At 43.0% G+C, this 25,220-nt stretch overlaps 2 protein-coding genes across 2 annotated transcripts; both read left to right on the top strand.

Annotated features, from left to right (window-relative positions):
* The first annotated feature begins 6,746 nt into the window (after positions 1-6,746).
* On the top strand, positions 6,747-9,830 carry LOC311090746 (uncharacterized protein). Its single transcript, XM_084126234.1, has 4 exons — positions 6,747-6,966; positions 7,778-7,909; positions 8,180-8,317; positions 8,577-9,830. The coding sequence occupies exons 1-4, from the start codon at positions 6,882-6,884 to the stop codon at positions 9,734-9,736; spliced, it is 1,515 nt and encodes a 504-aa protein (XP_083982360.1). The 5' UTR covers positions 6,747-6,881; the 3' UTR covers positions 9,737-9,830.
* Positions 9,831-21,463: 11,633 nt separating this feature from the next.
* On the top strand, positions 21,464-24,560 carry LOC311090741 (uncharacterized protein). Its single transcript, XM_084126230.1, has 4 exons — positions 21,464-21,681; positions 22,493-22,624; positions 22,895-23,032; positions 23,292-24,560. The coding sequence occupies exons 1-4, from the start codon at positions 21,597-21,599 to the stop codon at positions 24,464-24,466; spliced, it is 1,530 nt and encodes a 509-aa protein (XP_083982356.1). The 5' UTR covers positions 21,464-21,596; the 3' UTR covers positions 24,467-24,560.
* The last annotated feature ends 660 nt before the right edge of the window (positions 24,561-25,220 follow it).

Below are 25,220 nucleotides of genomic sequence, written 5' to 3'. Positions count from 1 at the left end.
AGGCAACAGTGGCAAGGAACCGAAAAAAAAATATATGTTTTTGTTTTTATGTTTGAGCTTTTATATCTCAATATTAATAAGAGTCTGATTAATTCTGAGTCCTGAACTGTAAACTGTCAAGAGTTGGCTTTCTAAATATATGTTGGTTATGTGTCTATTCAGAATGACTTTTTATTTTGGGTATGTCATGTATGCCCCACTTGCCAAACTTGGGTCTGTCAGGTAAGGGGTTAATGCCACAAACTTTAACCTGACAAAGCACGAACACTTTAAGGAGAAATATACCTGTATACCTGTTATATCCCCAGGGTGGCTGTTCCCTGGCAAGAGCCAGGATAGCTCAGTCGGTAGAGCATTAGACTTTTAATCTGAGGGTCCAGGGTTCAAGTCCCTGTTTGGGTGAAGGTCAGACAGTTTGTTGCAGACGTCCCCTAATCACTTGTTGTCCTCTTTCCAGCATTCGAGATGGCTGTTCATTCTCTGCTGCTCACATCCAGAAAAGAATATAGCATCTGACACACTGGCGGGAGTAGTCGTGGCCGAGAGGTTAAGGCGATGGACTTGAAATCCATTGGGGTCTCCCCGCGCAGGTTCGAACCCTGCCGACTACGTGGCTCTCTGTCTGATTGTGACATTCAGGAGCTTTGTACGAGCTGCATTTTTTTCTCTAACACGGAAAACTGGGCAACCCACATCTCTTTTCAAGCCTGAAGTGAGCAGGTTTTTGTCAAGTCAAGTCAAGTCAAGTGTATTTATATAGCGCTTTTCACAATACAGATTGCATCAAAGCAGCTTCACAGCATTAAACCAAAACACAACAAGGTTGTTTCTAGTGTAAATTTATTGATTGATAAAATTAAATTAATATCCCCAAAATATCCCCAACTGAGCAAGCCAAAGGCAACAGTGGCAAGGAACCGAAAACTCCATCAAGTGACCTAATGGTGTCCTAAAACTCCATCAAGTGACCCAATGGAGAAAAAAAACCTTGGGAGAACCCAGGCTCAGTCGGGGGCCAGTTCTCCTCTGGCATTTATGAACTAGAGGCCAGATTGTAGTTTGAACAGTAAGATTTATGTTATATGAATGCCTGGCTGAAGAGATGCGTCTTTAATCTAGTTTTAAACTGGGAGAGCGAGTCTGAGCAACGAACAGTATCAGGAAGGCTATTCCAGAGTTTCGGAGCTAAATGTGAAAATGCTCTCCCTCCTTTGGTGGATCTGGATATCCTAGGTATGACCAAAAGCCTCGAATTTAGTGATCTTAAAGAGCGCGATGGATTATAGGGCGATAGAAGATCCGTTAAATAGACTGGAGCTAAGCCGTTTAGGGCTTTATAAGTCAGTAGCAATACCTTGTAATTGATACGGAACTTTATAGGTAACCAATGCAGTGATGATAAAATCGGTGTTATATGATCATATTTTCTTGATCTAGTAAGAACTCTAGCGGCTGCATTTTGGACTAACTGTAGCTTGTTTATTGAGGATGCAGGACAACCAGCTAATAAAGCATTACAGTAATCTAGTCTCGAGGTCATGAATGCATGAACTAACTTTTCTGCATCGGAAACATATTACGTAGCTTTTGTGTAGGTGAAGGTGTCGTTGAACTCCTTTTTGCCAACACAATATGTTAGCTGAGTGCATCCTCTGCTGCTCACATCCACATTGATGGTTGGCCCCGGTGTCCTCTGCTGCTCACTTCCAGAAAAGAAAATAGCATGTGACTCACTACCACTATCACTGACTCACTTTCAAGAGTAGTCGTGACTGAGAGGTTAAGGCGATGAACTTGAAATCCTTTGGGGTCTCCCTGCGCAGGTTCGAACCCTGCTGACTACGTGGCCCCTTTATCACTTTGTCTGATTGTGACAGGAGTTGTGACGTCCAGGATCTTTGTACAAGATGCTTTTTTTTCTAACACGGAAATTGGGCTCTTTTCAAGCCTGAAGTGGGCATCGTTTCAAAAGGCCCAGATCATCTGTGATTTTGGCCATTCTATTCAGGCTGTCGGAGCAATGGCTTTGGCATCCCCCGACAACTTCACGGCCTTCACGATGTGCAGCTCAAGAGTCGCCGCATTATAATTTATGAAAAAAACATGGATATTAGTGTTTTGAAATGTTGCATTCGTTCTCTTTTAGAAAAGTCAAACAGAAACCTACTCATTATGTCCCAATTGCTCGTTTGTCTAAACCACCTTAGAGTTAGCAACATACCATGAAAAAAAAAACTCCACTCTTTCAATATCAGTGTTCCTAGCTTTGGAAGGAGCAGCCTATCTCTCTCGTCCCTTTATAAATTGTGGTCTTCATCCTTTAATGCCACAAACTTTAAGCTGACAAAGCATGAACACTTTAAGGAGAAAGTGCTGTTATATCCCTAGGGTGGCTGTTCCCTGGCAAAAGCCCGGCTAGCTCAAATGGTAGAGCATCAGACTTTTAATCTGAGGGTCCAGGGTTCCTGTTCGAGCAAAGGTTTGTTGCAGACCTCCCCTAAACTCTTGCTGTGCTCTTCCCAGCCTTTGAGGGAGGTGGTCTTCCTCTTCAAGATAAGATGTGGCAGGGTTATTTCCCAGCATTTGGTGTTGTTTTGCTTACTGTAATGCTTGGTTACTAGGGACTTTAAGCAACAGCTGCTGATGGAACGGCAACGGCAGCCGGAAGTAAGCGTTAACTGCCGTAGCAAAAGAGCGCAAAAATCAATAAGCGACAGTAAAGAGGACGGCGTAGGGGTAATTTAATCATCAGACAAAATACAAAAAAAGGAAGTGATTTTAAAAAGCAAGAGAAGGGTTGCTTTTGGCATTTAATGATATACAGAAACAATTACAATGCCACATAACCTAAAGTATAACATTAACTTTCTTAATCTGTCACGTAGTAACGACTACGGCAAATCAGCTGTTCTCCCGTAGTAGACAGTTACAGTAGAATGTCGCGAGTTAGCAGTTAATGTCTCACGTGCACAATAGAACGACAGAATGCCGTTGCCGTTCCACCAGAGGCTGTTGCTTAAAGTCCCTACTGTCTAAGCAAGCGGTGGTGGGGGACTTTAAGAGAACTGAGCTGAAGCTTGCCGTTGACTCTGTATGTGCAGGCCCGGGGCCAGTGGAAAGATTGCTTTCTTTGTATAGCATTTAGTACTCTGTGTTGTGCCCGCAGCATGCCCAGTCCAAATCCGGATCATGGCAGTCTTTTCGTGTAGGTGAAGACGTCGTTGAACTCCTTTTTGTCAACACAATATTTTCGCCGGGTTGATCCTCTTCTGCATGCTCACATCCACATTGATGGTTGGCCCCGGTGCTCTCTGATGCTCAAATCCAGAAATGAAAATAGCATGTGTAAATATATGAGAAAACTTGTGAAACCCGATCAGACTGGCTTTATCGCCCATAGACAGGGGACTGATAATGTTCGAAGAGCTTTAAACCTCCAAATAGTGGCACAGAAAAGGAACACCCCATCAATGCTTCTCAGCTTGGATGCTGAGAAAGCGTTTGATCGGGTGGACTGGGGCTTCCTACAACAGACATTGAGGCACATGGGCTTTAATGAGACGTTTATAAAATGGGTCCAAACTTTTTATAAAAACCCAAAGTCACGAGTAAGGGTCAATGGGCACTGCTCAAAATTTTTCCCACTGGGACGCGGCACTAGGCAGGGTGAAGTTCTTTCAGCCTCACTATTTGCTTTGAGTATAGAGCCGTTAGCCGAACCGATTAGATCCAATCCTCTCATACAGGGAATAAGAGATGAATCAAATGTTCAGCATAAATTGTCACTTTTCGCTGACGATATTTTATTATTTCTGGAAAACCCTATCACTTCTGTTCCAGCCTTGCTCCACAGTCTTAAGGAGTATAGTATGATATCAGGTTATAAAATTAATACAAACAAATCCGAAGCCTTAATGACTGTTGGGACTTGGCCATTTCAGTTGGATAATCTTGTCTCATTCAGACACTCCAAGCAGGGGTTTAGATATGTTGGAGTAATTCTTACCCCTAAGACTACGCAGTTGTTTTCATCTAACTATGATAAATTGTTAAAGGAAATCAGAACTGATTTAAACAGATGGGATGTACTACCGCTTTCTCTTTTGGGTAGAATTGAATGTATAAGAATGAATATTCTGCCAAGATTATTATTTCTGTTCCAAAACCTCCCTGCTGTTATACCACAATCTACTTTCAAATTTCTAGATAAATTAATGTCAAAATTTATATGGCAGAACAAAAGACCAAGAGTGCGCCTTAAAATTGTAATGTCGCCTAAGGAAAATGGGGGCTTAAATCTACCAAACTTCAAATTGTACTATTGGGCTGCCCAAATAAAAGCTGTGGTGGCATGGATCATTCGTGATCCGGAGTCACAGTGGGTCTCTATGGAAGAATATTCGGTGCCAGGAGTCTCTCTCTCTCAACTCCCATTTCTCAACCTACAGTCTCAGAAAAAAATAAAAATTGCAAATTTATGGGTCAAACATACATTAAAGATTTGAAATAAGGTCCAAAAGCAGTTGAAGGGAAAGACTGCTTTATCTCGAGCTATGACTATTAATAGAAATATTGAGTTCCTTCCATCTTTATCAGACAGCAGAGGCTTTCGGGGATGGGCTGAGAGGGGTCTCCTCACAGTGAATCAATTGTTTGATGGAAATGTAATTAAAACCTTTGCCCAATTAAGAGCGAAATTCAAGTTACCCTCAAGTGATTTATATAAGTATTTTCAAATAAGGAGCTATGTAACAAAACATAATGATTGGGAACTGATCAGAAGAGAGCCTACAAATATAGAGAAGCATTTTATTAATTTGATTGAAAATGGTGGTGTAATGAAAAAACAAATGTCCTTGATGTACAAAAAAATGTTGATTGACATGTCAGATTGGAGCTGAATGTTACCCTGGATGACGATGTTTGGGTTAACATTTGCTCTGGCTGTAATAAGGGTATGGGCAGTCAGGTCTGGAGGGAGTTTGATTGGAAGACGAAAATTAGATTTTTCAGGACTCCGTTAAAATCTTTCCTCACCAAGAGTAGTATGAGTGACAAATGTTGGAGGAACTGTGGATTGGTCGGTGATCAAACTCACATCTTTTGGGACTATCCCACCAGACATAGCTTTTGGAAGGACATTAAGGGCATTTTGGAAAATCTACTAAAAGTGAGGAGTCATCTCTTTTTACTCCCATATCTTTCCAGACAATCTTTCTCAAGACCAAGCATTTCTTCTCCATCTCCTCTTAATGACGGCAAGGAAAATGATAACAATCTGTTGGTTAAAACCTGAGCCACCTACCGTTACGCAATGGACACAAAAGATAAGACAAGTTTATTTAATGGAACGGTTGACAGCACAACTGCAATTAAAAACCCCAGTTTTTGAAAGAAGATGGGGTCCAGTTATTGACTTTCTGAAATAGGACATAAGCCTATGCCTTAAATTGTTTATGTTTCTTATTGTAAATAATGTACGAAGCCCAGTCTCAGGACAATGTTCATGTTTTTTGTGTGTGTGTGTGTGTGTGTGTGTGTGTGTGTGTGTGTGTGTGTGTGTGTGTGTGTGTGTGTGTGTGTGTGTGTGTGTGTGTGTGTGTGTGTGTGTGTGTGTGTGTGTGTGTGTGTGTGTGTGTGTGTGTGTGTGTGTGTGTGTGTGTGTGTGTGTGTGTGTGTGTGTGTGTGTGTGTGTGTGTGTGTGTGTGTGTGTGTGTGTGTGTGTGTGTGTGTGTGTGTGTGTGTTCACAATAAGCATTGGACTCACTGGCAGGAGTAGTCGTGGCCGAGAGGTTAAGGCGATGGACTTCAAATCCATTGGGGTCTCCCCGTGCAGGTTTGAACCCTGCCGACTACATGGCTCCTTGTCACTTTGTCTGTTTGTGACAGGAATTGTGACATCCAGGAGCTTTGTACGAGCTGCTTTTTTCTCTAACACGGAAAACTGGGCAACCCACATCTCTTTTCAAGCCTAAAGTGAGCAGGTTTTTGTGTAGGTGAAGACGTCATTAGTTTATAAATAAGAGTTTTGGCACACCTGTCTGAGTGGCGCTACAAATTCTTCTAAAATCTGATTTTATTTCGGGCATGTTCATATTTCGGGCATCTCACAATAACAATTAAATGTTGTGCTTTTGTAAAATAAGGAAAACAAACAGGGTGCGCTTTCTGCCGTCTCGGTCTCCGTCACAGAAATGAACCAAAACTCGGTCACGATAAGAAATATGTCTATAGAAAGCTTGAGTGAACAAATATTATCTGATTATGCAATCCATATGAAACCATCCAATATTAAAGTGGCTATGATATAACCATGGCTGTGTATTCCCCTATATTCACTACAGTGGCTGGAAACATTGTTTTCATTCATAATTACTTGCATGGATTCACGTCGCAAATCAATCAGCAAAATTCAAATTTTAGACATGCCCCTGTGTCTCTTTGAGTTCAATGCAGATTTAAGCCAGTCTCCAGTAGAGATCCATTTCCTGGAGAGTTTAGGTGTAGGAGTTTAGTCATAATTACAACTTGTAACTTGTGGTAGAACTCCGACTTGTACCACGTGATCGCTGGACTACCTGGCCACTGCAGATTCATTTGCCGTTGATAGTGTTGCCATAAAAACAATCAATCATCTCCTAATTACGGTAATTATTACGACATCCAACCCTAATCAAACACACCTGAACAAGCTAATCAAGGTCTTCAAGATTAGGCTATATTAAGAGGATAGCAAGTGATTAAGTAAGCTACAGGCAAGTGATTTTCATTAGGGTTGGGTTTTTCTTTGTAGTTTTGGGGTCCTTGCTGTCCGCTCCTCCTGACTCACTAATTCAGTGCATCTTCCAGCAGAGTTGATTTTGAGATTGCAGGTCGAGAGGATGACAGCACAAGTGTACTGCTCATTTAGTGCTGTTTTATTGTGTCTGTCTGCTTGTTTGAGCACAACAGACGCTGGAGTCCTAGGTGAGAAGTTCTTTTAGCTTCATTACGCAGCCTGAAGAAGTGCATAAATAAAGTGCCTTACAAAATTTGATTTCAAACACATCTGCTTACAAAAATACAGTACAGACGTCAAGTGGAAGTTCATCTTTGTATGTTGGTTTACTTTTATTAATAAGCAAAGTATAAATATGCAAACTGTCATAAGTTTATGCATTTTTTCATTGTACAAGTAAAACCCATATAATCACTAATAGGCATTTTTGTTTATTGTAAGACAAGAACATTAGTGTTATAATATGGCTACAAAATTGCTACCGGACTGTATCAATCCTGAGTTTAAACTTTAGGCAAAAGTTTTTTGTTTTTATTTGTTTTAAGAAATGCATAAGCCTACAATATAACGTGGAGAGCTAATTATACCCGGTAACTCTGCATTTTATCTATATTTGTTTTGTTTTCTGTTGAGTAGCTTTATTAAAATGCTTAAAAGGAAATGAGGGTGGTCATGGGGATGGTGTCATTTTTGAAGATGTACACCAGTAAATTTGTAGACAACATATTATCTGATGTCCATGCTTTCTATCAGCATTGCACTATTACTCGCTCTACTACAGTGGGGTAGGTTGTAACTGCACTCTCAGTCTTTGAAACCGATTGATGCAGTTTAGTGAAATATGATAGATTTCTAAGCTACTTGAATTGAAGCAGATAAATGTGTGAATATTATCAAGTTTGAGACTCATTGTAAAACCCCTGACTTGCAAATGCTGAAGCAAACTATTACAGCACTTCCTGGTCTCCCCTAATGATCCTCTTGAATCCTCTTCTGTAGTGTCTGGTCAGTGTCCGGCGACGCTGACGGTCGTGCCCTCCCGACGAGGATGCACTTCTGATAGAGACTGCTCTGGAGGACACAAATGCTGTAAATTTCCCTGTGGGACTGCATGTGTGCCGCCTGTTTTCAGTGAGTTATAATTATTGATGCATGCTATACATCTTCCAGAGAAAACCCTGAGAAAATGTTTTCACTCAGGAATTGCTAGGAAGTTTCACAAATAATTGCAAAGAAACCGCAAGTAACACTTTGAACTAAATGTGAAACTATGAAGTAGATGGACTGAAAATTCCGGTACGATCATCTCTCATTTTTAGTGTTTTTATTTATTTTTCATACAGTGTATGAGACATTCAGTATTCAGTGATGTGGTTTCTCTGTCATGTGTCTCTATAATAGCAAAGGCAGGGGAGTGTCCAAGCACAAATTTTGGAGCGGGACTGTGTGCGGAGTTGTGTTCCTATGACAGTGACTGTCCGAACAATGAGAAATGCTGCTGCAATGGATGTGGACATCAGTGTATGGATCCATTTGCAGGTATTTGTTATAAGTGTTTGGGTCAGCTTCCTCATTTCCGTTTGTCCGTTTTATAATTAATCGTTCTCAATGTAAAAAGTATTCAGCCAATAGCACAGCTTAAAGCACAGGATGGTTTCACAAAATTAATTCATACAATTAATACGACCATGTTTAATAATTAAAGGGGAGTAAAACTTGGTATTTGGGTCTTGTGCTGTATCTGAGACTGAATGCCTCTAAACGGACTGACTAAAGTTGACTATCTGTATCCATCCAGGGAAGCCTGCAGCCGAACCTCCAAAGCCTCCAAGGAAGCCTGCAGCCGAACCTCCAAAGCCTCCAGTAAAGCCTGCAGCCAAGCCTCCAGGGAAGCCAGCAGCCGAACCTCCAAAGCCTCCAGGGAAGCCTCCAGGGAAGCCTGCAGCCGAACTACCTGAGCCGGAGCCTTCTACAGAACTGCCGGAGCCTTCTACCGAACCTCTGGAGCCTTCAGACGAACTGCCAGTGACGCCTGCAGCCGAACCCCCGAAGCCAGCAGCCGAACCTCCAAGGCCTCCAGGGAAGCCAGCAGCCGAACCTCCAAAGCCTCCAGGGAAGCCTCCAGGGAAGCCAGCAGCCGAACCTCCAAAGCCTCCAGGGAAGCCTCCAGGGAAGCCAGCAGCCGAACCTCCAAAGCCTCCAGGGAAGCCTCCAGGGAAGCCAGCAGCCGAACCTCCAAAGCCTCCAGGGAAGCCTCCAGGGAAGCCTGCAGCCGAACTACCTGAGCCGGAGCCTTCTACAGAACTGCCGGAGCCTTCTACCGAACCTCTGGAGCCTTCAGACGAACTGCCAGTGACGCCTGCAGCCGAACCTCCAAGGCCTCCAGGGAAGCCAGCAGCCGAACCTCCAAAGCCTCCAGGGAGGCCTCCAGGGAAGCCAGCAGCCGAACCTCCAAAGCCTCCAGGGAAGCCTCCAGGGAAGCCAGCAGCCGAACCTCCAAAGCCTCCAGGGAAGCCAGCAGCCGAACCTCCAAAGCCTCCAGGGAAGCCTCCAGGGAAGCCAGCAGCCGAACCTCCAAAGCCTCCAGGGAAGCCAGCAGCCGAACCTCCAAAGCCTCCAGGGAAGCCAGCAGCCGAACCTCCAAAGCCTCCAGGGAAGCCTGCAGCCGAACTACCTGAGCCGGAGCCTTCTACCGAACCTCTGGAGCCTTCAAACGAACTTCCAGTGACGCCTGCAGCCGAACCCCCGAAGCCTGCAGCCGAACCTCCAAAGCCTCCAGGGAAGCCTGCAGCCGAACCTCCAAAGCCTCCAGGGAAGCCTCCAGGGAAGCCTGCAGCCGAACCTCCAAAGCCTCCAAAGCCTCCAGGGAAGCCTGCAGCCGAACCGCCCAAGGCTCCAGTGAAGCCTGCAGCTGAACCGCCAACTTACCCTTATGGCCAATGTCCTGGCCATAAGTAATGTGGCTATGCATGCTGTTAACTGTGCTGATTTAACCATTGGATGTATGGTGTGTTTATCACCCTGTTTATCACCAAATAAATCTCACTTCTAAGGCCATTTTCCTCTCTTTTATTTAAGTGAGAAAATTAGGAATTAGATTTTTGTATTCCAGTGTTAATTTGGCTGTTCTCTCACATAATGGCTCATTGGAATCAATGCATGAGATCCCACCCTCCAAAGCCACGCCTCCTTCAAAACGCTTGAGCACAGCAGAGTCTGTAAAGTGTCACGAGACAAAAGACTGCACCAAGTTGCCTCGTGTCTAAAATGCATAACATTACAGTGATAACGAATGTAAATAACTTGCAGTGCTCTAGTTGTACCACCTGACTGATGCAGATTCATTTTGGCATTGACCTGGAAACGTCTGAATCCAAATGCAATGATTGGACAAACAATTCTATTATTGATTGCTATAGGATCTGAAGTTTCAACCAGTATTGCCTCTTGACCAATAGTCTTCTGCTTTCTGCTGAAGCATTTTAGTGAAATTGTGTCTTCTAGTGGTCATTTTAGGAAGTTGCAACTTCAAGCCTACTAACAGATGATCCCTTTAGTTACCTGCGACCAAATGAGTTCTGAATGCCTGTAATGCCGAGTTCACACTGCACAATTTTCAGAGTAGTCGGGTCACTGTTCTTTTCACACTGCACGACTATCTGGGGTAACGTCCAGTTGCTGCTGTGTGCGCACTGCACGATGCACCAATGACAGGGGGTTTCACACTGCATGACTTGACAAAAGAAAGAATCGCTGACAACCGTCTGGTCTGCAAACTGCGTTTCACAACCAAACCCACGCGAGAAGTGATAAGGAAATAATGCAAGATCATTAAATGGTTATTAAAAAATATAGCCTGCAAAAAGATTTGCAATCCAAATTGTCTGTACGCTAATTTGCAGCAAAAAGGAGAGAAAAAAAACAATTATGCTTGGGGAGACGAGGGGAGCAAGAATTGTGTGTTAATTGTGCAAAGAGAGTTGGGGGTAAATAATTTTACAATGTGCTACTGTTGCTGCTGGTCAAGCAAATGTTTGTGCTTTGTTTCTGTTAAAATACTGATATTCTGGTCTATAACTCTTCCCCAAACATCCCGCTGTCCTGTAGTTTTCAGTCAGAACACATTACCACAGCAGGATTTTGAATCGCAGACAGGTCCAGATATTTAACATGCCAAATATCTCACGGGCGTTGGCGACTCATCGATGATTCTCTCAGATCGCGTCGTTGATAATTCACACTGCGTGATTGTCACTCGCGTGAACGAGCACCGATTGCCTATGATTTCGGGCATTTGTTGGCGATCTTCCAAAACCTGTCGGCGAATGAAAATCGTTCAGTGTGAACTCGGCACTGATCCTGTAAAACAGCCCTTCAAATGAGTGACGTTAATCACCTAGATTTAGCTCATTGCAAACAATGTAAGAGTCTGGAATAGAAGTGGAAAGTGCTTGATTTCTTGAACATCCTCACCTTTCTTGATTTTGACATTTTCTTTGCACACTGAACAAAAGAACATCCTTTATTTCAGTAAAAAACTAATGATTTATCATCAAATTAAAAAAGGTTTCTCACTGTCATATTAACATACAATCTCTTGTGAAATAAGTGCACTTAATTGTATTGTGTAGTGTAATTCAAATGTTAAAAATAATCTATTTTAAAAAAAAAACTGTACTTACAGATGAAATAATATTAATACTTAATAAGGCCGCTTAAGAGCACTTAAAGACCCACTGAAGTGCCTTGAAACGCGCAGCATTTTTCAGTGTTGACGTAATTTCCACTGAAACAGGGAGACAGGACGGGACATATTGAGCAGCTCCTCCCCTTTTTAAAATTGGCAATAGCGTTTCTTTTACATTACAGCTTGGCCAGAGCCGTCGAGCTGAATATGTTAGCTCCGCGATCATCCCAGCCCTCCTTCACACACCACGGGCCCCCCTTACGCGTCAAAGATCGCAGATGGCCACAGATTATTGTTGTTCAACATTCACTACCCATTAAAACTTCACACTCTTACTTGATCTGGACAAACTGACAGAAAGATTTAAGACACTAGCTTTGATATTTGACCACTGTTTATGTTAAAACATTCATTTCTTAATTTATGTCAGGAATGCAAAATAATTCATCTGTAACATTCATTATTTTGAATAGAATGTCATCACTCATATGTAGTCAGTAATGTCTTCTCCGGTTTATCTGTGTTTACGTGCATGCACTAGACAGTTCGACAGCCCCGATAAGGCTCTTATTTCTTATTATTAATTTGTTAAAAGAATTCACATAAGGTCCCAAGAATAGTTTTTCTTTGTTTTGTTTTGTTTTTTAGAAAGACTTAAGATAATAGGTGGATTATTCATGTAAAGTGGGATGAAAGAAGTGTAGATGGCCAAGCCATAATGGCAGAATAAAGAGGTGTCAAAGGTTCGTCGATTGACTACAATAAAGCATGAATGGGCCAGTTCTCCTCACCAGACATTAGTCATAGACTGTAAATGGGTGATTACAGGGCAATAACATATTTGATTAGCATCTCATCAGCCTTCTCTAAAAAACTCCCCTGACATCATCTTAGAAATGAGAACAATAGAAGCAGTTAAACTAACAGTAGGACAACAATATGCAAGTGCTATGACCCTTCTCAGTTTAATCTAACGCAGTAAATGTTAATACAATTTTTTTATATAGAATAGAATAGAATAGAATAGAATAGAATAGAAAGTGTTAGTATTAGTGGATCAAGTGCTGTCGAAAAAGAAGCGTCTTCAGCAGTTTCTTGAAAGTGGCTATGGACTCAGCAGCTCTGGTTGAGTTAGGGGCCGATCACACCTGACGCGTTTTTCAGGTTCGAAAACGCGAGGTGCACAGCACTTTACATTACACAGAACGAGCAGTGCGCTGCGTTTTTTATGTTGCTAGGCAACCAATGAAACAGCTGTCCTGTCAGTCAAGTAAACGTCAAATCAGCCTTTTATTACCTTTATTTACTTTCTGTTAACATTGTGGTAGTTACGGTTCGTGAAGTCGTTAAGCTCCTGGTAACCCGCGAGAGCACCACAAGTTTATCCTCTATCATCGCACTCTCCTGGCGTTCAAGCAACTGTAGCTTTCATCACTTAAACGGAAGGCCCGCCTCTCAATTCATTCGATTGGACAGTGGAAAAAAACGCGATGACGTCGGGCGCTTTTTCCGCTCGGAGTTGCTTTTTTTTCAACTTCAAAAACGCGAGGCGCAGCGGGCGGTAAAACGCGAGGCGCAGCAGGCGTATAAACAGCGCGCAGAACGCTCACTGCCATAGGAAACCAATTGAAAATAGGCGCCTCTCACTGCAAAAAACGCGTCAGGTGTGATCGGCCCCTTAGGCAGTTCATTCCACCAGCAGGGAACAGTCATGGTAAAAGTCAGAGAAAGAGATTTTGTGCCTCTTTGAGATGGCACCACAAGACGTCGTTCGCTTGCAGAGCGCAAGTTTCTGGATGGCACATACGTCCGAAGTAATGAGTTTAAGTAAAAGGGAGCAGAGCCAGTGGTTGTTCTGTAGGCAAACGTCAGTGACTTGAATTTGATGCGAGCGGCAACTGGCAACCAGTGCAATTTTTGTGAGGAGAGGAGTGACATGTGCTCTAGCCACTCTAGCTGCGGCATTCTGGATCAGTTGCAGAGGTCTGACCGTGCAAGCTGGAAGACCAGCCAGAGCATTACAATAGTCCAGTCTGGATAGAACTAGCGCTTGGACAAGGAGTTGTGTAGCATGCTCTGATAGGAAGGGCCTGATCCTCCTAATGGCAAATCTACATGACCGGGCAGTTCTAGCAATGTGGTCTGTGAAGTTCAATTGATCATCAATTACAACACCAAGGTTCCTGGCTGACCTTGATGGAGTTATGGATGACGAGTCTAGCTGAATGGTGAAGTTGTGATGAAGTGTTGGGTTGGCCGGGACCACGAGTAGCTCTGTCTTCGCAAGGTTTAGTTGAAGGTGAAATGTTTCGTTGAAATGTCTGTCAGGCAGGCTGAGATACGATCAGCTACCGTCGGATCGTCAGGCTGGAATGAGAGGTAGAGTTGTGTGTCATCAGCGTGTTGTAGTGATAGGAAAAGCCATGTTTCTGAATCACAGATCCTAGTGATGTCATGTAGATGGAGAAGAGAAGTGGTCCAAGCACTGTGCCTGAGGCACTCCAGTAGCTAGATGTTGGGTCTTAGACACCACACCCCTGCACGATACCCTAAAGGACCTACCTGAGAGGTAAGACTTGAACCGTTGGAGTGCGGTTCCTGAGATGCCCTTCATCTTTAGGATTGACAGGAGGATCTGGTGGTTAACTGTGTCAAAGGCAGCAGACAGATCCAGCAGGATGAGAACTGAGGATTTTGTCAGCTGCTCTTGTCAGTCTCAGAGCTTCAGTTACTGAGAGCAGGGCAGTCTCAGTTGAGTGTCCGCTTTTGAAACCAGACTGATTGTTGTCCAAGAGGTTGTTCTGTGTAAGGAAGGAAGAGATCTGGTTGAAAACAACTCGTTCAAGTGTTTTCGCAACGAATGGAAGGAGAGATATCGGTCTGTAATTTTCCAGATGTGCTGGATTTAGAGTGTGTTTCTTAAGCAGTGGGGTAACACGAGCCTGCTTAAATGCTGTGGGAAAGGTACCAGTGTGAAGAGAGGTGTTTATGATGTGTGTGAGTGCGGGTACAAGTGAGGATGAAATAATGACATAATATGTTTATACATTTAATAAATATACTCTTAATCAAATCAAATCAAATCAAGTATATTTGTATAGCGCTTTTCACAATACAGATTGTATCAAAGCAGCTTCACAGTATTAAAATAAAATAATACAACAAAGTTTGTTTCTAGTGGAATTTATTGATTGATAGAATAAAATTAAATATCCCCAAAATATCCCCAACTGAGCAAGCCAAAGGCAACAGTGGCAAGGAACCGAAAAAAAAAAATATGTTTTTTTTTTATGTTTGAGCTTTTATATCTCAATATTAATAAGAGTCTGATTAATTCTGAGTCCTGAACTGTAAACTGTCAAGAGTTGGCTTTCTAAATATATGTTGGTTATGTGTCTATTCAGAATGACTTTTTATTTTGGGTATGTCATGTATGCCCCACTTGCCAAACTTGGGTCTGTCAGGTAAGGGGTTAATGCCACAAACTTTAACCTGACAAAGCACGAACACTTTAAGGAGAAATATACCTGTATACCTGTTATATCCCCAGGGTGGCTGTTCCCTGGCAAGAGCCAGGATAGCTCAGTCGGTAGAGCATTAGACTTTTAATCTGAGGGTCCAGGGTTCAAGTCCCTGTTTGGGTGAAGGTCAGACAGTTTGTTGCAGACGTCCCCTAATCACTTGTTGTCCTCTTTCCAGCATTCGAGATGGCTGTTCATTCTCTGCTGCTCACATCCAGAAAAGAATATAGCATCTGACACACTGGCGGGAGTAGTCGTGGCCGAGAGGTTAAGGCGATGGACTTGAAATCCATTGGGGTCTCCCCGCGCAGGTTCGAACCCTGCCGACTACGTGGCTCTCTGTCTGATTGTGACATTCAGGAGCTTTGTACGAGCTGCATTTTTTTCTCTAACACGGAAAACTGGGCAACCCACATCTCTTTTCAAGCCTGAAGTGAGCAGGTTTTTGTCAAGTCAAGTCAAGTCAAGTGTATTTATATAGCGCTTTTCACAATACAGATTGCATCAAAGCAGCTTCACAGCATTAAACCAAAACACAACAAGGTTGTTTCTAGTGTAAATTTATTGATTGATAAAATTAAATTAATATCCCCAAAATATCCCCAACTGAGCAAGCCAAAGGCAACAGTGGCAAGGAACCGAAAACTCCATCAAGTGACCTAATGGTGTCCTAAAACTCCATCAAGTGACCCAATGGAGAAAAAAAACCTAGGGAGAACCCAGGCTCAGTCGGGGGCCAGTTCTCCTCTGGCATTTATGAACTAGAGGCCAGATTGTAGTTTGAACAGTAAGATTTATGTTATATGAATGCCTGGCTGAAGAGATGCGTCTTTAATCTAGTTTTAAACTGGGAGAGCGAGTCTGAGCAACGAACAGTATCAGGAAGGCTATTCCAGAGTTTCGGAGCTAAATGTGAAAATGCTCTCCCTCCTTTGGTGGATCTGGATATCCTAGGTATGACCAAAAGCCTCGAATTTAGTGATCTTAAAGAGCGCGATGGATTATAGGGCGATAGAAGATCCGTTAAATAGACTGGAGCTAAGCCGTTTAGGGCTTTATAAGTCAGTAGCAATACCTTGTAATTGATACGGAACTTTATAGGTAACCAATGCAGTGATGATAAAATCGGTGTTATATGATCATATTTTCTTGATCTAGTAAGAACTCTAGCGGCTGCATTTTGGACTAACTGTAGCTTGTTTATTGAGGATGCAGGACAACCAGCTAATAAAGCATTACAGTAATCTAGTCTCGAGGTCATGAATGCATGAACTAACTTTTCTGCATCGGAAACATATTACGTAGCTTTTGTGTAGGTGAAGGTGTCGTTGAACTCCTTTTTGCCAACACAATATGTTAGCTGAGTGCATCCTCTGCTGCTCACATCCACATTGATGGTTGGCCCCGGTGTCCTCTGCTGCTCACTTCCAGAAAAGAAAATAGCATGTGACTCACTACCACTATCACTGACTCACTTTCAAGAGTAGTCGTGACTGAGAGGTTAAGGCGATGAACTTGAAATCCTTTGGGGTCTCCCTGCGCAGGTTCGAACCCTGCTGACTACGTGGCCCCTTTATCACTTTGTCTGATTGTGACAGGAGTTGTGACGTCCAGGATCTTTGTACAAGATGCTTTTTTTTCTAACACGGAAATTGGGCTCTTTTCAAGCCTGAAGTGGGCATCGTTTCAAAAGGCCCAGATCATCTGTGATTTTGGCCATTCTATTCAGGCTGTCGGAGCAATGGCTTTGGCATCCCCCGACAACTTCACGGCCTTCACGATGTGCAGCTCAAGAGTCGCCGCATTATAATTTATGAAAAAAACATGGATATTAGTGTTTTGAAATGTTGCATTCGTTCTCTTTTAGAAAAGTCAAACAGAAACCTACTCATTATGTCCCAATTGCTCGTTTGTCTAAACCACCTTAGAGTTAGCAACATACCATGAAAAAAAAAACTCCACTCTTTCAATATCAGTGTTCCTAGCTTTGGAAGGAGCAGCCTATCTCTCTCGTCCCTTTATAAATTGTGGTCTTCATCCTTTAATGCCACAAACTTTAAGCTGACAAAGCATGAACACTTTAAGGAGAAAGTGCTGTTATATCCCTAGGGTGGCTGTTCCCTGGCAAAAGCCCGGCTAGCTCAAATGGTAGAGCATCAGACTTTTAATCTGAGGGTCCAGGGTTCCTGTTCGAGCAAAGGTTTGTTGCAGACCTCCCCTAAACTCTTGCTGTGCTCTTCCCAGCCTTTGAGGGAGGTGGTCTTCCTCTTCAAGATAAGATGTGGCAGGGTTATTTCCCAGCATTTGGTGTTGTTTTGCTTGCTGTAATGCTTGGTTACTAGGGACTTTAAGCAACAGCTGCTGATGGAACGGCAACGGCAGCCGGAAGTAAGCGTTAACTGCCGTAGCAAAAGAGCGCAAAAATCAATAAGCGACAGTAAAGAGGACGGCGTAGGGGTAATTTAATCATCAGACAAAATACAAAAAAAGGAAGTGATTTTAAAAAGCAAGAGAAGGGTTGCTTTTGGCATTTAATGATATACAGAAACAATTACAATGCCACATAACCTAAAGTATAACATTAACTTTCTTAATCTGTCACGTAGTAACGACTACGGCAAATCAGCTGTTCTCCCGTAGTAGACAGTTACAGTAGAATGTCGCGAGTTAGCAGTTAATGTCTCACGTGCACAATAGAACGACAGAATGCCGTTGCCGTTCCACCAGAGGCTGTTGCTTAAAGTCCCTACTGTCTAAGCAAGCGGTGGTGGGGGACTTTAAGAGAACTGAGCTGAAGCTTGCCGTTGACTCTGTATGTGCAGGCCCGGGGCCAGTGGAAAGATTGCTTTCTTTGTATAGCATTTAGTACTCTGTGTTGTGCCCGCAGCATGCCCAGTCCAAATCCGGATCATGGCAGTCTTTTCGTGTAGGTGAAGACGTCGTTGAACTCCTTTTTGTCAACACAATATTTTCGCCGGGTTGATCCTCTTCTGCATGCTCACATCCACATTGATGGTTGGCCCCGGTGCTCTCTGATGCTCAAATCCAGAAATGAAAATAGCATGTGTAAATATATGAGAAAACTTGTGAAACCCGATCAGACTGGCTTTATCGCCCATAGACAGGGGACTGATAATGTTCGAAGAGCTTTAAACCTCCAAATAGTGGCACAGAAAAGGAACACCCCATCAATGCTTCTCAGCTTGGATGCTGAGAAAGCGTTTGATCGGGTGGACTGGGGCTTCCTACAACAGACATTGAGGCACATGGGCTTTAATGAGACGTTTATAAAATGGGTCCAAACTTTTTATAAAAACCCAAAGTCACGAGTAAGGGTCAATGGGCACTGCTCAAAATTTTTCCCACTGGGACGCGGCACTAGGCAGGGTGAAGTTCTTTCAGCCTCACTATTTGCTTTGAGTATAGAGCCGTTAGCCGAACCGATTAGATCCAATCCTCTCATACAGGGAATAAGAGATGAATCAAATGTTCAGCATAAATTGTCACTTTTCGCTGACGATATTTTATTATTTCTGGAAAACCCTATCACTTCTGTTCCAGCCTTGCTCCACAGTCTTAAGGAGTATAGTATGATATCAGGTTATAAAATTAATACAAACAAATCCGAAGCCTTAATGACTGTTGGGACTTGGCCATTTCAGTTGGATAATCTTGTCTCATTCAGACACTCCAAGCAGGGGTTTAGATATGTTGGAGTAATTCTTACCCCTAAGACTACGCAGTTGTTTTCATCTAACTATGATAAATTGTTAAAGGAAATCAGAACTGATTTAAACAGATGGGATGTACTACCGCTTTCTCTTTTGGGTAGAATTGAATGTATAAGAATGAATATTCTGCCAAGATTATTATTTCTGTTCCAAAACCTCCCTGCTGTTATACCACAATCTACTTTCAAATTTCTAGATAAATTAATGTCAAAATTTATATGGCAGAACAAAAGACCAAGAGTGCGCCTTAAAATTGTAATGTCGCCTAAGGAAAATGGGGGCTTAAATCTACCAAACTTCAAATTGTACTATTGGGCTGCCCAAATAAAAGCTGTGGTGGCATGGATCATTCGTGATCCGGAGTCACAGTGGGTCTCTATGGAAGAATATTCGGTGCCAGGAGTCTCTCTCTCTCAACTCCCATTTCTCAACCTACAGTCTCAGAAAAAAATAAAAATTGCAAATTTATGGGTCAAACATACATTAAAGATTTGAAATAAGGTCCAAAAGCAGTTGAAGGGAAAGACTGCTTTATCTCGAGCTATGACTATTAATAGAAATATTGAGTTCCTTCCATCTTTATCAGACAGCAGAGGCTTTCGGGGATGGGCTGAGAGGGGTCTCCTCACAGTGAATCAATTGTTTGATGGAAATGTAATTAAAACCTTTGCCCAATTAAGAGCGAAATTCAAGTTACCCTCAAGTGATTTATATAAGTATTTTCAAATAAGGAGCTATGTAACAAAACATAATGATTGGGAACTGATCAGAAGAGAGCCTACAAATATAGAGAAGCATTTTATTAATTTGATTGAAAATGGTGGTGTAATGAAAAAACAAATGTCCTTGATGTACAAAAAAATGTTGATTGACATGTCAGATAATACACAACATATAAAACAACAATGGGAAATGGAGCTGAATGTTACCCTGGATGACGATGTTTGGGTTAACATTTGCTCTGGCTGTAATAAGGGTATGGGCAGTCAGGTCTGGAGGGAGTTTGATTGGAAGACGAAAATTAGATTTTTCAGGACTCCGTTAAAATCTTTCCTCACCAAGAGTAGTATGAGTGACAAATGTTGGAGGAACTGTGGATTGGTCGGTGATCAAACTCACATCTTTTGGGACTATCCCACCAGACATAGCTTTTTGAAGGACATTAAGGGCATTTTGGAAAATCTACTAAAAGTGAGGAGTCATCTCTTTTTACTCCCAAATATTTTTACTGGATATCTTTCCAGACAATCTTTCTCAAGACCAAGCATTTCTTCTCCATCTCCTCTTAATGACGGCAAGGAAAATGATAACAATCTGTTGGTTAAAACCTGAGCCACCTACCGTTACGCAATGGACACAAAAGATAAGACAAGTTTATTTAATGGAACGGTTGACAGCACAACTGCAATTAAAAACCCCAGTTTTTGAAAGAAGATGGGGTCCAGTTATTGACTTTCTGAAATAGGACATAAGCCTATGCCTTAAATTGTTTATGTTTCTGATAGTAAATAATGTATGAAGCCCAGTCTCAGGACAATGTTTTTTGTGTGTGTGTGTGTGTGTGTGTGTGTGTGTGTGTGTGTGTGTGTGTGTGTGTGTGTGTGTGTGTGTGTGTGTGTGTGTGTGTGTGTGTGTGTGTGTGTGTGTGTGTGTGTGTGTGTGTGTGTGTGTGTGTGTGTGTGTGTGTGTGTGTGTGTGTGTGTGTGTGTGTGTGTGTGTGTGTGTGTGTGTGTGTGTGTGTATTCACAATAAGCATTGGACTCACTGGCAGGAGTAGTCGTGGCCGAGAGGTTAAGGCGATGGACTTCAAATCCATTGGGGTCTCCCCGTGCAGGTTTGAACCCTGCCGACTACATGGCTCCTTGTCACTTTGTCTGTTTGTGACAGGAATTGTGACATCCAGGAGCTTTGTACGAGCTGCTTTTTTCTCTAACACGGAAAACTGGGCAACCCACATCTCTTTTCAAGCCTGAAGTGAGCAGGTTTTTGTGTAGGTGAAGATGTCATTAGTTTATAAATAAGAGTTTTGGCACACCTGTCTGAGTGGCGCTACAAATTCTTCTAAAATCTGATTTTATTTCGGGCATGTTCATATTTCGGGCATCTCACAATAACAATTAAATGTTGTGCTTTTGTAAAATAAGGAAAACAAACAGGGTGCGCTTTCTGCCGTCTCGGTCTCCGTCACAGAAATGAACCAAAACTCGGTCACGATAAGAAATATGTCTATAGAAAGCTTGAGTGAACAAATATTATCTGATTATGCAATCCATATAAAACCATCCAATATTAAAGTGGCTATGATATAACCATGGCTGTGTATTCCCCTATATTCACTACAGTGGCTGGAAACATTGTTTTCATTCATAATTACTTGCATGGATTCACGTCGCAAATCAATCAGCAAAATTCAAATTTTAGACATGCCCCTGTGTCTCTTTGAGTTCAATGCAGATTTAAGCCAGTCTCCAGTAGAGATCCATTTCCTGGAGAGTTTAGGTGTAGGAGTTTAGTCATAATTACAACTTGTAACTTGTGGTAGAACTCCGACTTGTACCACGTGATCGCTGGACTACCTGGCCACTGCAGATTCATTTGCCGTTGATAGTGTTGCCATAAAAACAATCAATCATCTCCTAATTACGGTAATTATTACGACATCCAACCCTAATCAAACACACCTGAACAAGCTAATCAAGGTCTTCAAGATTAGGCTATATTAAGAGGATAGCAAGTGATTAAGTAAGCTACAGGCAAGTGATTTTCATTAGGGTTGGGTTTTTCTTTGTAGTTTTGGGGTCCTTGCTGTCCGCTCCTCCTGACTCACTAATTCAGTGCATCTTCCAGCAGAGTTGATTTTGAGATTGCAGGTCAAGAGGATGACAGCACAAGTGTACTGCTCATTTAGTGCTGTTTTATTGTGTCTGTCTGCTTGTTTGAGCACAACAGACGCTGGAGTCCTAGGTGAGAAGTTCTTTTAGCTTCATTACGCAGCCTGAAGAAGTGCATAAATAAAGTGCCTTACAAAATTTGATTTCAAACACATCTGCTTACAAAAATACAGTACAGACGTCAAGTGGAAGTTCATCTTTGTATGTTGGTTTACTTTTATTAATAAGCAAAGTATAAATATGCAAACTGTCATAAGTTTATGCATTTTTTCATTGTACAAGTAAAACCCATATAATCACTAATAGGCATTTTTGTTTATTGTAAGACAAGAACATTAGTGTTATAATATGGCTACAAAATTGCTACCGGACTGTATCAATCCTGAGTTTAAACTTTAGGCAAAAGTTTTTTGTTTTTATTTGTTTTAAGAAATGCATAAGCCTACAATATAACGTGGAGAGCTAATTATACCCGGTAACTCTGCATTTTATCTATATTGGTTTTGTTTTCTGTTGAGTAGCTTTATTAAAATGCTTAAAAGGAAATGAGGGTGGTCATGGGGATGGTGTCATTTTTGAAGATGTACACCAGTAAATTTGTAGACAACATATTATCTGATGTCCATGCTTTCTATCAGCATTGCACTATTACTCGCTCTACTACAGTGGGGTAGGTTGTAACTGCACTCTCAGTCTTTGAAACCGATTGATGCAGTTTAGTGAAAAATGATAGATTTCTAAGCTACTTGAATTGAAGCAGATAAATGTGTGAATATTATCAAGTTTGAGACTCATTGTAAAACCCCTGACTTGCAAATGCTGAAGCAAACTATTACAGCACTTCCTGGTCTCCCCTAATGATCCTCTTGAATCCTCTTCTGTAGTGTCTGGTCAGTGTCCGGCGACGCTGACGGTCGTGCCCTCCCGACGAGGATGCACTTCTGATAGAGACTGCTCTGGAGGACACAAATGCTGTAAATTTCCCTGTGGGACTGCATGTGTGCCGCCTGTTTTCAGTGAGTTATAATTATTCATGCATGCTATACATCTTCCAGAGAAAACCCTGAGAAAATGTTTTCACTCAGGAATTGCTAGGAAGTTTCACAAATAATTGCAAAGAAACCGCAAGTAACACTTTGAACTAAATGTGAAACTATGAAGTAGATGGACTGAAAATTCCGGTACGATCATCTCTCATTTTTAGTGTTTTTATTTATTTTTCATACAGTGTATGAGACATTCAGTATTCAGTGATGTGGTTTCTCTGTCATGTGTCTCTATAATAGCAAAGGCAGGGGAGTGTCCAAGCACAAATTTTGGAGCGGGACTGTGTGCGGAGTTGTGTTCCTATGACAGTGACTGTCCGAACAATGAGAAATGCTGCTGCAATGGATGTGGACATCAGTGTATGGATCCATTTGCAGGTATTTGTTATAAGTGTTTGGGTCAGCTTCCTCATTTCCGTTTGTCCGTTTTATAATTAATCGTTCTCAATGTAAAAAGTATTCAGCCAATAGCACAGCTTAAAGCACAGGATGGTTTCACAAAATTAATTCATACAATTAATACGACCATGTTTAATAATTAAAGGGGAGTAAAACTTGGTATTTGGGTCTTGTGCTGTATCTGAGACTGAATGCCTCTAAACGGACTGACTAAAGTTGACTATCTGTATCCATCCAGGGAAGCCTGCAGCCGAACCTCCAAAGCCTCCAAGGAAGCCTGCAGCCGAACCTCCAAAGCCTCCAGTAAAGCCTGCAGCCGAACCTCCAGGGAAGCCTCCAGGGAAGCCAGCAGCCGAACCTCCAAAGCCTCCAGGGAAGCCTCCAGGGAAGCCTGCAGCCGAACTACCTGAGCCGGAGCCTTCTACAGAACTGCCGGAGCCTTCTACCGAACCTCTGGAGCCTTCAGACGAACTGCCAGTGACGCCTGCAGCCGAACCTCCAAGGCCTCCAGGGAAGCCAGCAGCCGAACCTCCAAAGCCTCCAGGGAAGCCTCCAGGGAAGCCAGCAGCCGAACCTCCAAAGCCTCCAGGGAAGCCTCCAGGGAAGCCAGCAGCCGAACCTCCAAAGCCTCCAGGGAAGCCAGCAGCCGAACCTCCAAAGCCTCCAGGGAAGCCAGCAGCCGAACCTCCAAAGCCTCCAGGGAAGCCAGCAGCCGAACCTCCAAAGCCTCCAGGGAAGCCTCCAGGGAAGCCAGCAGCCGAACCTCCAAAGCCTCCAGGGAAGCCTCCAGGGAAGCCTGCAGCCGAACTACCTGAGCCGGAGCCTTCTACAGAACTGCCGGAGCCTTCTACCGAACCTCTGGAGCCTTCAGACGAACTGCCAGTGACGCCTGCAGCCGAACCTCCAAGGCCTCCAGGGAAGCCAGCAGCCGAACCTCCAAAGCCTCCAGGGAGGCCTCCAGGGAAGCCAGCAGCCGAACCTCCAAAGCCTCCAGGGAAGCCTCCAGGGAAGCCAGCAGCCGAACCTCCAAAGCCTCCAGGGAAGCCAGCAGCCGAACCTCCAAAGCCTCCAGGGAAGCCAGCAGCCGAACCTCCAAAGCCTCCAGGGAAGCCTCCAGGGAAGCCTGCAGCCGAACTACCTGAGCCGGAGCCTTCTACCGAACCTCTGGAGCCTTCAAACGAACTTCCAGTGACGCCTGCAGCCGAACCCCCGAAGCCTGCAGCCGAACCTCCAAAGCCTCCAGGGAAGCCTGCAGCCGAACCTCCAAAGCCTCCAGGGAAGCCTCCAGGGAAGCCTGCAGCCGAACCTCCAAAGCCTCCAGGGAAGCCTGCAGTCGAACCGCCCAAGGCTCCAGTGAAGCCTGCAGCTGAACCGCCAACTTACCCTTATGGCCAATGTCCTGGCCATAAGTAATGTGGCTATGCATGCTGTTAACTGTGCTGATTTAACCATTGGATGTATGGTGTGTTTATCACCCTGTTTATCACCAAATAAATCTCACTTCTAAGGCCATTTTCCTCTCTTTTATTTAAGTGAGAAAATTAGGAATTAGATTTTTGTATTCCAGTGTTAATTTGGCTGTTCTCTCACATAATGGCTCATTGGAATCAATGCATGAGATCCCACCCTCCAAAGCCACGCCTCCTTCAAAACGCTTGAGCACAGCAGAGTCTGTAAAGTGTCGCGAGACAAAAGACTGCACCAAGTTGCCTCGTGTCTAAAATGCATAACATTACAGTGATAACGAATGTAAATAACTTGCAGTGCTCTAGTTGTACCACCTGACTGATGCAGATTCATTTTGGCATTGACCTGGAAACGTCTGAATCCAAATGCAATGATTGGACAAACAATTCTATTATTGATTGCTATAGGATCTGAAGTTTCAACCAGTATTGCCTCTTGACCAATAGTCTTCTGCTTTCTGCTGAAGCATTTTAGTGAAATTGTGTCTTCTAGTGGTCATTTTAGGAAGTTGCAACTTCAAGCCTACTAACAGATGATCCCTTTAGTTACCTGCGACCAAATGAGTTCTGAATGCCTGTAATGCCGAGTTCACACTGCACAATTTTCAGAGTAGTCGGGTCACTGTTCTTTTCACACTGCACGACTATCTGGGGTAACGTCCAGTTGCTGCTGTGTGCGCACTGCACGATGCACCAATGAC

Source organism: Abramis brama (assembly GCF_963993115.1).
Source record: "Abramis brama genome assembly, chromosome: 10".
Taxonomy (NCBI): Eukaryota; Metazoa; Chordata; class Actinopteri; order Cypriniformes; family Leuciscidae; genus Abramis; species Abramis brama.
The sequence above is the reverse complement of the archived record's forward strand: the minus strand, read 5'-3'. Positions and strand labels throughout refer to the sequence as shown.